Genomic DNA, 13637 nt, shown 5'->3' on the forward strand with positions numbered 1-13637 from the left:
AGGTAGACCTCAAAAGATCGCAACGGTAAAGGATTGGCCTAGACCTACCACTCCTACGGAGATTCGCTGTTTCTTGGGTTTGACTTGGTATTATAGGAGGTTCGTGGAGGGATTCTCCACTTTTACATCTCCATTGACCAAATTGACGCATAAAGCGGCCAAGTTCCAGTGGACCGATGCTTGTGAAAGGAGTTTTCAAGAATTGAAGTCAAGATTGACTTCGACGCTGGTGTTGGCCCTGCCAGATGGTACAGAAGGGTTTGTGGTGTATTGCGATGCTTCAAGGATCGGTCTTGGGTGTGTATTAATGCAACATGGTATGGTTATAGCTTATGCTTCAAGGAAACTTAAGAATCATGAAAAGAACAACCCAACTCACGACTTAGAGCTGACGGCGGTGGTTTTTGCATTGAAAATCTGGCGTCATTACCTGTATGAAGTCCATGTGGATGTATTCACAGACCACAAGAGACTTCAATACATTTTCAAACAGAAGGAATCGAACTTGAGGCAAGGAAGGTGGCTTGAGTTACTCAAAGATTATGACATCGACATTCTATACCATCCCGGGAAAGCTAATATGGTCGCGGATGCTCTTAGTCGGAAATATATGGGCAGTTTGGCTCACTTGGAAGTAGGTCAAAGGCCCTTGTCCAGAAAGGTTCACCAGTTGGCCAGTTTGGGAGTTCGTCTTGTGGACTCTAGTGAAGGGGGAGTGATTGTGCGGAACATGGCGGAATCATCGCTTGTGGCGGAGTTCAAAGAAAAGCAATACAACAATCCGGTGTTGGCATAGCTGAAGGAAGGGATTCAAAAACACAAGACTATAACTTTTTCTCTTGGCATGGAAGACGATACATTGCGATACCAGGGGCGACTATGTGTTCCAAACGTGGATGGTCTTCGAGAAAGAATCATGGCAGAAACCTACACTTCTAGGTATTCCGTACACCCAGGTTCTATGAAAATGTATCATGACCTCAAGGAAGTTTACTGGTGGAATGACATGAAGAGGGGTGTAGCAGACTTTATGGCAAAATGTTCAAACTGTCAACAAGTGAAGGCCGAACATCAAAGGCCCGATGGGTTAGCTCAGAGTATAGAAATTCCAATATAGAAATGGGAAATGATCAATATGGATTTTTTGGTGGGATTACCGCGCACTCCACGTAAGTTCGACTCAATTTGGTAATCTTGGATCGATTCCTGAAATCGGCACATCTTACCAGTTAAATCCACCGACATTGCGGAATAATATGCTCAATTGTATATCAAGGAAATAGTCAAGCTTCATGGCACTCCCGTTTCCATCATTTTCGATCGGGGGGCCCAGTTCACATCTAATTTCTGGAAGAAGTTTCAGCAAGGTTTGGGTACACAGGTAAATCTCAGTACAGCTTTCCATCCACAGACTGACGGGCAAGCAGAGCGGACTATTCAGACACTTGAGGAAATGTTGCGTGCTTGTGTGCTTGACTTCAAAGGTTGCTGGGATGATCATTTGCCACTTATAGAATTTTCTTACAATAACAGCTTCCATGCCAGTATTCAGATAGCGTCGTTTGAGGCATTGTATGGTAGGAGATGTAGGTCGCCGATTGGGTGGTTCGAGGTTGGAGAAGCCAAGCTGATAGGACCAGAACTTGTGCATCAGGCTATGGAGAAGGTTAAAATTATAAAAGAGTGGTTGAAAACTGTTCAGAGTCGACAGAAATCCTATTCGGATTTTTGTCACAGAGACTTAGAGTTCAAGGAAGATTATTAGGTGTTCTTTAAGGTATCCCCCATGAAGGGTATCATGCGGTTTGGGAAGAGAGGAAAATTGAACCCGAGGTATGTCGGACCATATAGAATCATTCATAGGATAGGTCAGGTAGCGTACAAGCTCGAGATGCCACCTGAAATATCGCAAATGCACCCGGTATTCCATGTGTCCATGTTGAAAAAGGTAGTTGGAGATCCGTCCTCTATTGTGTCGGTTGAGACCATTAAGGTTAGTGAAGAGTTGTCATATGAGGAGGTCCCGGTTGCTATTCTTGATAGACAGGTCCGGAAGTTGAGGAATAAAGAGATTGCATCCATAAAGGTATTATGGAGAAATCAACAAGTCAAAGAAGCTACTTGGGAAGCTGAGAATGAAATGAAAGAGAAGTACCCCCATCTGTTTGAATAACCAGGTGATAGTTCTATGAAGTTGTTTCCCTTAAATCTTTTTGTTACTTGTTCAATTAATATGAAGACATTCCTTTCTAGCTACATATACTTCATGAGGCCTCAACTGATGTTGTTATGCGTTCTGTCATGCTATTTGATCATATATATGTTGTTAAGATGTGTTTCGGGGGATCTCTGGCAAGAGGATAGGCCTAAATACAAAGGAAACTCTGGCAAAATTTTCGGGAATCTAAAGTTTTAGCCAAATTTGGGGGTTGTTGGTATGTGGTGTGGAGCTGAAGTTGCATAAGGTGCTGATAAGTGAACCTTATTCCTCATTCGAGGATGAATGATCTTAAGTGGGGGAGGATGTAAGGCCCCGTGATATTTCTACTCAAAAATCTAAAATATCGTAGTGACAATTAAGAATATGTGTTAGGACCATTTGGATTGATCTGTGCATTAAAAAATTAAGAAAAATTATTTTTCAAAAGAGCGCGTTTCTGCGGCCCATTATGCGGCTGCATAATAATAATGCGGGCCGCATATCTGCCATAGAGTGAGTCAGTATGTTGGTAAAATTGAGGACAACTATGCGGCCAATTATGCGATCCATAATCGATATGCGGGCCGCATAGTCGTCGCGTAACCTCCTTGGGATTTTGCATAGGGTAGTTCTGCGGTGCATTATGCGACCGTAAAACAGGTATGCGGACCGCATATTGGTCGCATACCCGGGCAGAGTATCCAGGTCTGTGGGTCACTTTTGCGGTCCCTTTTGCGAGCCGCATATCAGTTATGGGGTCGCATATGCGACCGCAGATCTAGTCGGGGCTCCTATTTTCTAACTTTTAAAACATGACCCCATTCCATTAAAATACCCCATTAGACCCTTTTAAGCTAATATCTACTACACTTAGAGTGAGAGCAAGAGTTCTAGAGGGAGAAAGTGATCCTCACCAAGCTTCTACTCAATCCTTGCCCAAATCCTTGAAGAATATCAAGAAAAGTTACTAGGCCTTCATCCTAAGAGGTAAGAACTTGTGCTCTAACATTCGATTTCGAAATTTCTACTAAAATAAGTAATTAACAAATGAGTTCATGGGTATAAGGGTTGATTGTCTTGCATGCATGTATGATAAAAGAGTATGAGGAGATTGTGAGTTAATAATGTAACAAATAGGTGTAGGATGATAGAACTTTTTCCACAAAAAGACCTTAAAAATTCATAATTCACACTTAGTGTTTGATAATGTGCTCAAGTGAGCTAGAATCTCGATTATCTCTCTAATTGTTGGTTCAACTTGTAATTCTCATGAAATAGATCGAAGTGACTAAGAGTTCTGGAATTTATGTAAGAATTTAAGAAAAATCTCCATTGAGGTATGTAAGGCTAATACTCTTCTTCTTAGTGTTGAATTCTTGGTGTCCGAATAGTTGGCGTGAGTTTCGGATTGATCATACTAGATGGATTGCATTAATGTGTTTGGTTGATAGACTTTTGTTCCAAAATTGTTCTATGTGTTTACTCTGAAATCATGATAGTTGAAAATGTGATTATGTTCTCCAAGTGTTCTTATCTTTCCTTATGTGTGCATACCTTATATGATAACCCCTTATCGACATGGATAATGAAGCTATATGCACGAATAAATAAGGGGAAGACTTGACTTGTAACAATGTATCCAAGTGCCAAGAAATAAACTAATAAAAGAGGTGTGTGGTGCCATATAATGGAAAAATGGAAAGAAATGTGAACTAAGGAATAATTGAAAGAGGTTATGTCCCAAGTGAGATGGCTTAGCCGATAGGGCCGAGATCGGATGCCATGCTATACATATGGTGGCATTTATATTGGATTTCTGGTTATCATTATGGATTTGGATATGTCTCACTTGGGATGGCCTAGCTGGTCGGGCTGAGACCGGACTCAGTGTAAAATCACGGTGGCATTACGGGTTATAGCACTCGGCACTAAAGAATATTAACCTAAAGGAATGGAAAGACTTAACTGGAACCATGTGAACCTTATTTGGTGTTTTCCTTGTAATCATGTGAAGTACTTGTTGATGTTATTGTTCCGGCTGCCGTAACACAACCGTAAAATCCCAATGACGTGCCCGGACCAATTCCAGCAGACGCAGATTCACAGGACACACAGCAGTTCGACGAAACCTCGCACACCGACAGGAGTGTACGACATAGCGACCGACAGGAAGCCCAAAGAACCCCAGCCCGGGAAGAACAGGAAGTTAGTCTTCATGTTGTTCTTGAAATGTTGTAGGTACAACAGTTGGCCATTGATCAGTTACAAAGTGACCCGGGGACTCCCAGCACAGCAGCACCGGAAGTGGTTTCCCCACTGAGCAAATGCCCGAGAGGTCAAGCAATAACGGATTGGTAGCCGACCCTGCCATAGCAAAGAATCTTGGGGATCTCTCCAAAAGGATTGAATCGGACTCAAAGAAGTTCATACAAAGGCCATTCCCTGAGGAAGCGGCTCCGAAGCCCATCCCAAAGAAGTTTAGAATGCCGGAACTCCCTAAGTATAGCGGGACCTCAAATCCTAACGAACACATCACCTCCCATACATGCGCAGGAAAAGGCAACGACCCAAAAGATGATGAGATGGAGATCTTCTTATTAAAGAGGTTCTGGGAAACATTCTTGACATGGACCGTGATGTGGCGTCACAACCTAGCGTCCGATCCCATAAACTCGCCTACCGTACCGTCAGACTCCTTCATAAAGGCATACGCCAGTGCTATCCAAATGACGGCGAGAAAGCCCGATGCATCAGAGCCGAGCAAAGGGAGAATGAAATGTTATAGGGATTCACACCTCGTTCCCCGATGGAACAAAAGGGATTACCCCCTGTCTCGGATGACTAGGCGATACATGCCATCACTCAAAGCCTCAACAAACCGAGCCCGACGATTTCAGGGTAGTTCAAACAAAGCTTGATTGATACCCAGTCAAGACCTGGTCGGATGCCCGTACCGGGCCTCAGTCGCAAACCAGGGTCAAGGATGCCCGTCTGGGAGCCTCCTCGGGCTTAACTTACCCAAACAGGCTCCTAACGAAGAAACCAAACAGAGCAAGGTACCACCTGTGCGTCGCAGACAGGAGGAACGCCCCAAGATGCAATCTACCTCACAACGACCGAAGAATGGCTCGAGGGCAATATCCTCAAAGAATCGTAAACAAAACCAGAGTCGATGAGGACGCATGGACGGCAAGGGCGCCTCGCCCACCAGAGTACAATTTCCACTTCGCTATAACCAACATCATGCTCGCCATTGGCGAAACCGGGGACGTCAAATGGCTCGGACCAATTTGATCAAATTCCCCCCACAGAAATCGCAGCTTGGTGCTCGAACTACATAGCAAGTGCAGCGGCAAGGCCAAAGGTAGCTACCAGCTCCAAAGGAAAGACGCTAAGTCACTCCGTAAAAATTGCCACCGAGAACTGGCAAGTGATCGAATTCAAGATTGGTCCCCAGTACGAAAGGCATCCATGGGGAATGAAACAAGTTGGCCATAGCGCACCACCACGGTGATGGAGGAACGACGACCCTTTCCAAGAACTTGTAAAAAGGAGAGCAAAATTTATCGGCACCGGAGAAAGGTAGGCCTGGGGGTATACCTCCAGGGACGCCCCTACAGTCAGCAAAAAGATACCAAGACCTCGTCTCGATCTCGCGATGATGTACTGGTATCTTTCTTCCATAATCGATCCATTTTTGATAATACATGTTCTCATGAGTTCAGGTGACTCGATCAACACTGTCGGACCGACGGGTCAAAACATAACCATCTCCCAAATCCTTGACGAACTCCAAATGGCGATCATTACAATAAGGGGGAAAGACCATTCCCCGCTGCACAGCATGACCGGCCAAACAGGAATGCCGAGCTCCATGTCATCAAAGGAGGCGCAAGGCACGAACGCCTTATTCAGACGACCTCGGGCGCATAGCCTGAGGATAGAGCCGTCCCCACTTCACCAAAAGGGGACGAATTCCACACAAGGGATGGAATTAAAACCATCGGCAGGAAGCAACACGTGGCAAGTGGAAATTCTGCATCGCACAACACACCGCCAGCACCAACATCTCCATTCTCGAAAGAGCCAAAGGGTAAGCGAACCACATCTTCAACCAAGCCCGAGTAAACATAGCGGAGGGCTGTACTAGAGCTCGCACCTCGAAACGGCAGGAACATACAAAACCTCGAAACATCGCTTACACATCCCGCAGTAAGGAAGATCTGCTTCATTCCTTTGTTATTTTTTCACTAACCTGTATGCAAACAATTGGCTAGGACATTCAGAAGTTCTAACTCTACCTAGAGATCCCAAGGCCTTAACAGAACCCGTCGCGCTCTTTCCCCTTGGCCGGACTTCTACCCCGAGGAGGGTCTCGCCAGCAAGGTTATTAGCGGAGCAACGTACCTCTAGAGGAGGGTCCGATAAAATCATAGGCTTTCTTCTACGGTCAAACAACGAGCGACGATCCTCTTTTGAGGGCGCCATCCGCTTGGAAGGTCCGGGGAACGGCAGACTGAGTTTCAATAGGAAATGATGTACCGAACCAAATGGTCCAAGGAGCCACACCCGCACAGGCCGAGCTCATAATGATGTAACAATATATATATTTATGCCGAGCAATAAAGAATATCTTTCAACAACTCATGCTCTAGAAAAGGAAGTTTCAGCATACTCTCGGTAGGGATCCCTTCACCAAATACTCTCGGTATAGATCACATATTTTTAGAATCCCATTTACAAATTTAATTGTTGTTACCATTTTCACGGTACAAATTTTTCCCTTTGTTGTTAACTGCTGATGTCAAATTCGGACGCGAGTGCTCTTTTTGATCTTCTGCCGATTGACATGGCTCTTTTTTGAGCCCATCGTCGTACCCCGGACCAAGCCTGAATTGACCTGATAGGCTCGGGCTGTCGGGACCTCCGAGCTGCATGGAGATAGTATGTTGAGTTTTTGGAGCTTCAGAGAGTGGTATCTTGAGCGAGGGTCGGCTTCGGGTATCTGGGGGCCTGCTTTGAACTTGATGTAGATAACCTTTCAAAGCATAGTGGATAGACTTCTATTGAGGGGTTTCCTTATGCTCAGGTGATGCCTCAAGATCTCTTAGAGCTTTCATGATCGGAGCTTTGCGCGCTTATTTTTCTTTTGAGAAAGGTAAACCATAAGACCAGGTACCGCCTCGAATTAAATGATGGCATTGAGGGCTTCTCGAGCATTGCCCCCTTGAGTGCACATCCTCGAGTGTGATTCATTTGACCGCCTCCTCCTCTAGGTTCCCAGCTCAATCCCCCGGGGGGTTCCCGATGAGGAAAAAGATGGAGAAGAGGAAAAACAAGGGATGCAGAGGAGGCAGAGATAAGAGACATGGCCCGCCAAAGCCAAAGGTTGAAGATTCGGCGGGCCCCAGCCTCAACGGCTGGTAGTGCCATTTTATCCCTTGGAAAAGGAAAAACCCAAGGGATGAAGTGCCACACCAGGCCTAGGTGGGAGAGTGAGCAGCGGTGCATAGTCTGAATGAGTGTCTACATAAGGGGAAGACTGACTCCCCGTCCGTCATCATCTCGGGACAACAGCAATAGCAACGGCAAACATATCAACAACCATAGCAGTGACATGACAACGTGATTATGCTCGACAAGGGGAAGCCCCGGCAAAATCCCACAACATGATCTACGAGAATTCCGCCAAATGGCCTTGAGGCCATGAGCCCCAAGCATGATGTTCGAAGATAGAAGAAGATGATAAGAAGAAATGGGCAAGTCAGCCAATGAAGGTACTGGGATAGGAAAAACAACGCCAAGGCACCCCCATTTATAGGGGGTAACGACATGGTCATCGAGGCTTTGGAAGATTGACCGGTGGATGCAATTACTGCATTCTTGAAAAATTGAATCGACGGCGGTACATTCACCTTGGATAATGGGAATCAGCAGTGCATTGAATGAAGTCAAAATGCACAAGTCCATGGGATACCCCGGTTGCCACAAAAGCTCGCGCCACGGGTTGCATCATTGGCATGATGTCACCGTAAGAAGCTCGAGAAATCAAGTGTCAGAATCATTTCCCATCGCTTCATTCTGGGAAACGCGGAGACTATCTGTATGCGGCGAAATTAGAGGACTTAATTTCTTTCTATCAAGTCATTTTGGAAGAATGTCTCGAGACCCCGAAGGCGGGGAGCCACGACCGAGTACCCTTCCTTGGGGCTCGTCAAGGCTCGACTCGAAGAAGACTTGACTCAAAGAAGACGAAGGTCAAGGCCATGAAAGAAGAGGAAGCTTCCAAGGCATGCAGCTAAGTCTGACAAAGCCGGCCTATCCAGAGCCTATGCCGAAGCGTCGCGTCTAGCTGTCCCATCTCCATACTTTGTAATTAATGCATGTTGTACTATAGCCGAGTTCCCCTCCTATATAAAGGGAACCCTCGCTATTTTGTAAGGGACTGATGTTGCTCCAACCATTTCTCCACAAGATCAATAATATCTCTCTATATCTCTCTCTCCCTTTTCTCTCTAACTCGCTCATTCTTATTGGCTTGAGGCCACTTTGGCATTCAATTTTCTCCTACTTGTTCTTTATTTATTACTTGGTATTGGCCATAAAGAGACTTGTTTAATCATATCTTAACTGTTATCCCATTCCTGACTACCCCCGATAGCTCGAGATCGAGCCCAGGTATCGACCCCGAGGTCTCCCATCGACCAGTCCGAAGCCAGGGCTGTAAGCCCCTCGGTCTGATCACTATCTCGTTTTAGCATGCATTTCATTGTTTAACTTCATATTTTTAGCACCATCTGCTCTAACAACTAGCATAAAAATAGATCACGCATTTTTAATCCTATTTACAAATTTAATTGTTGTTACCATTTTCACGGTAAACAGTTATAACTGCCTTCTATTTGTTCACTGTTTATCCTATTAAGAATTGTGTTTGCCATACATACTAGTAATATTCGACAGTACTAACGTCCCTTTTGCTGGGGGTGCTACTTCTTTGAATAGATGTAGGTGGTTCCGTTGCTGATAGTGCCGATTGCAGATAGTGGTGCTCTTTTTCTTTCTTCAGAACTGTCTTGGTGAGCCCCCATTTCTCCTAGGGGTTTTGTAGTTCTTCTTTTGTGTAAATTTCCATATTTTGAGGTATAGCCGGGGCCTTGTTGCTAGCATTGTCATTTTGGTCTTTTGTATCCTTTGAGGCTCCGTAGACGTTTATGTGGGTCATGTATGGGTGCCAGAGTGGTCATAGGATCACATTGTATTTTGAAACTTTTCTTCACTAGACTGTCAACTGTATGTACTTGTGGAAACTTAACTATGGCATGTTGTATTTAAGTAAGAATCTAACTAGCAATGTTTATGCATTTATATAACAACTCTTTCTCCCACGTTTAATAATTGGTAATGTATTACTTCTTCGGATATAGAATGAGTTGGTTAAGAAAGGCTAGATATGCTTGCTCGACCGGGTTTGCTCGGTTGCACACTGGTTGCATCCCCAAGGATTGGGGCATGACATCAGTAGCATTCCTTGGCCATGTGGTATATGACGAGGGTATTAGTATCGACACTCAGAAGATCGATGCAGTAAATAATTGGCCGTGACATACAATACCATCAGAAGTCCACATCTTCTTGGAGCTAGCAGGATATTATAGGTGATTTTAAGAAGGGTTTTCCTCTATATCAGCACCATTGACTAAGTTAATACAAAAAGCTACTATGTTTCAGTGGTCTGATGCTTGTGAACGAAGTTTTCAGGAGCTAAAGAATCGATTGACATCCACGCCAGTGCTCACTCTCCCAGAAGGAACAGAAGGTTATGTGGTATATTGTGATGCCTCAGGTATAAGTTTGGGGTGCGTATTGATACAACGTGGGAAGGTGATTGCTTATGTATCAAGACAATTGAAGAAGCATGAAAAGAATTACCTGACCCATGATTTGGAATTGGCTGCAGTAAAATATGCTTTGAAGATATGGCAACACTACTTATACTGCGTCCATGTTGACATCTACACAGATCACAAGAGTTTACAATACATCTTCAAGCGGAAGGAGTTGAATTTGAGGCAGCATGTGTGGCTTGAATTACTGAAAGATTACGATGTCGAGATATTATACCAACCCGGTAAAGCCAATATTGTGCCAGACGCTCTTAGTCATAAGTCAATGGGAAGCTTAGTACACATTGAGGTAGGTAGACAAGGGTTGACTAAAGAGCTTCATCAGCTTGCCAATATGAGAATCATATTGTTGGACTCTGATGACGGAGGTGTTACTGTATAGAATACAACATAATCATCATTGGTAGCTGAGGTAAAAGCATGACAATACTAAGATCCTACCTTAGTAAGATTGAGAGAGAGCATTCAGCAGTGTAAAATTATGACTTTTGAGATTGGAGGAGATGGGTCACTGAGATACCAGGGTCGATTATTTGTGCCTAATATGGTAGGGTTACGAGAGAAGATTATGAATGATATTCATCAATCTCAATATTCCATCCATCCCGGCTCGACAAAGATGTATCATGATGTCAATGAGCAGTATTGGTGGGATAACATGAGGAAATCTATTGTAGAATTTGTAGCCCAGAATCCTAATTATCAACAAGTAAAGATCGAACATTAGAAACCCCGTGGATTGCTTCAAAATATAGAGATTCCGACCTAGAAATGGGAGGTGATTAATATGGACTTCATTATTGGATTACCTCACTTTTATCATATGTTTGACTCCATCTGGGTGATAGTTGATCAACTTACAAAATGTGACCATTTTTTTTCCATTTAAGACAACTTACACGGCTGAAGATTATGCGAAGTTGTATATCAAGGAGATTATTAGGATTCATGGTGTACCAGTATCTATTATATCAGATCGAGGAGCTCAATTTATAGCTAACTTTTGGAGGTATTTTCAGAAGGGTTTAGGCACACAAGTGAATCTCAGCACTGCATTTCATTCACAGACTGACGAACAGGCTGAACGTACCATTCAAACACTTGAAGATATGCTACGGGCATGTGTTCTAGATTTCAAGGGGAATTGGGATGACCATCTTCCACTCATAGAATTCGTCTATAATAATAGCTACCATTCTAGTCTTAAAATGGCCCCATATGAGGCACTATACCGGAGAAGATGTAGATCACTAGTTGGATGGTTTGGAGTCGGTGAAACAGAATTATATGGACCAGATTAGATTCACCAAGCCATTGAGAAGGTGAAAGTGATACATGAGCGATTGAGGACGGCACAAAGCAGGCAAAAGTCTTCTTTCGATGTCCGACGTCGTGATCTGGAGTTTGAAGTTGGTGATTGGGTTTTCCTGAGGATCTCACCAATGAAGGGTGCTATGCATTTCGGGAAGAAAGGTAAGTTGAGTCCGCAGTATATCGGGCCGTATAAAATTCTTCAACGAATTGGACAGGTTGCTTATGAGTTAGAATTGCCATTCGAATTGGAATTTGTCCACCTGGTATTCCATGTATCTATGTTGAGAAAATGTATTGGAGGCCCTTCTCGGGTCATCCCTATTAAAAATGTACAAGTTACAGAGGATCTATCATATGAAGAAGTGCCAGTGGCTATATTAGATCGACAAGTCCACAAGCTGAGAACAAAAGATGTAGCTTCCGTTAAAGTATTGTGGAGGAACAAGAATATGGAAAAAATGACATGGGAAGTAGAAGAGGATATGAAGTCTAAATACCCTTACCTATCCCAGAATGAAGATAACAAGGATGCCGGTGGAACGCCGGATACATTATAAGGTGAAACAGCTCTATGAGGTAAACAATAACTTGAGAATACTCTTCCTTAATATAAAATGGTGATATGAAGATAATGTACATATCCATAATGCTTTGTGTAGCCTAATGAGGCAATACATTGGGTTTGACTGCTTGCAAGTTTGGCTAGTGTCCATATTATAGGGGAAACTCGAACGGAAATTTCTGTTGGAATCCACGATGATTTAGACTCCCCATAAATCGTTACATTCGAGGACGAATGTTCCTAAAGGGGGGGAGGGTGTTACAACCTATATTCATGTATGTTAGTTCATGCCGTAATGTAGTCAACGTAAATACATGAAGAGATTATCTTTAAGATGGTAAGAAGTTAATCCCATTGGTCTTGTATGATACAAGGGTGTATAAGGGTGGTTAACAGGTATTAAAAGTTAAACGAATCAAGGATGTTGTAACCCGTATTTTCGGGTAAACCTACAGAAGCTTAATATAATCAAGAAGTTGTGTTTTAAGGTATTTGAATCATATAATATCCGTATCATAAGTCTTGAAGTGAAACGAGTTATGAAAACAAAGTCCGACAAAAGTTGTCACAACTTAGGTTCATAATTTACTTAAACATTAGGTCAAATATTACTAAAATTTTCTCCCAATTTACTTGAAATTACGGGGTGATATACCCACAAAATTGAATATCTATGAGTCTAGTTTTCAACGCATTAAACCGTTTGTCGATACAATCTTGGAGTAGAGAGATATTCACATTTTTGTGAGACTGCGCCAAACACCTCTCTATGGGGCCCACTTAGGCGGTTTAAGACATTTGGATATATATATATATATATATATATATATATATATATATATGATGCCTCCAACCCATTTTAAGTCATTGTTTTCCAGTATATTCTGACCTTAGAAACCTAAAAATATCCTCTCAATTTTCTCTAATGATCCAAGACCCAAACAAAGGGCAAACAACACAAATCAAGTGTCGGGAATCTCGTGGCGCTAGTAAGTTTCTTGTTCTTCTTGATGTTGCTCATTTTTGTGTTGTTCCAGCTCGTGTGGGAGGTTTTTTTCAGGGGTTTATGTTCTGTAAATACTTTCTCAAGTTTTTAATATCAACCCTAGGTGATTTCAAGTCTTCTAAAATGATTCTAGTGCCGAAAAACCCTAATTGATTGCTAGTTTCGCTTCCTTGTTCTTGTGGCAGCATTGGAAGGATATTTCGTGGAGAATTAAGGTCAACTTGGAGTTGTTCTTTCTGTTTAAAGTTAAGTAACCTCTTACTCTACATGTATTTGATATTATCCAAGTTTCGGCTAAGTCGTTGAAGCTAGAACTTGTGAAATATATATCGAAAGGCTTGGTAGTAGTGTTGTTGGTTGGTGGACTATTTTGGGAGGCTCAATATGATTATTATTGATGTTGTTTTGGCTGTTTGATGATTGTTTTGACTTGTGAGAATTCATATAAATAGGGGAGGTGCTGCCCGTTTCCTCGTAAAATAGGTTGTGTTCGATACATAATAGTTACGACGCCTAAACGATAACGGTAGTGTCATTTCTCTTATTGTAGACTAAGGAGTCGTGAAATTGCATGGATTGAGGTTGGGAAGAATATACAAGGTATGTGAGGCTATACCTTTCCTTCTTTTGCACGACTCTGATTGTACC

General features: G+C 43.0%; 1 protein-coding gene across 1 annotated transcript; it reads left to right on the top strand.

Annotated features, from left to right (window-relative positions):
* The first annotated feature begins 1912 nt into the window (after positions 1–1912).
* LOC138888557 (uncharacterized) lies at positions 1913–10489 on the top strand. The gene is made up of 4 exons (XM_070170441.1): positions 1913–2086; positions 4439–4507; positions 9932–10019; positions 10224–10489. The coding sequence occupies exons 1-4, from the start codon at positions 1913–1915 to the stop codon at positions 10487–10489; spliced, it is 597 nt and encodes a 198-aa protein (XP_070026542.1).
* The last annotated feature ends 3148 nt before the right edge of the window (positions 10490–13637 follow it).

The sequence above is a fragment of the Nicotiana sylvestris genome, chromosome 3 (assembly GCF_000393655.2).
Source record: "Nicotiana sylvestris chromosome 3, ASM39365v2, whole genome shotgun sequence".
Classification (NCBI taxonomy): domain Eukaryota; kingdom Viridiplantae; phylum Streptophyta; class Magnoliopsida; order Solanales; family Solanaceae; genus Nicotiana; species Nicotiana sylvestris.

Coding starts and splice junctions, on each gene's coding strand:
- LOC138888557 (XM_070170441.1), top strand. CDS start 1,913: ATGCACCCGGTATTCCATGTGTCCATGTTGAAAAAGGTAGTTGGAGAT. Junction 4,508..9,931: donor GCACAGCAGCACCGGAAGTG/GTTTCCCCACTG, acceptor ACTATGTTTCAG/TGGTCTGATGCTTGTGAACG. Junction 10,020..10,223: donor TCTCCCAGAAGGAACAGAAG/GTTATGTGGTAT, acceptor ACATCTACACAG/ATCACAAGAGTTTACAATAC.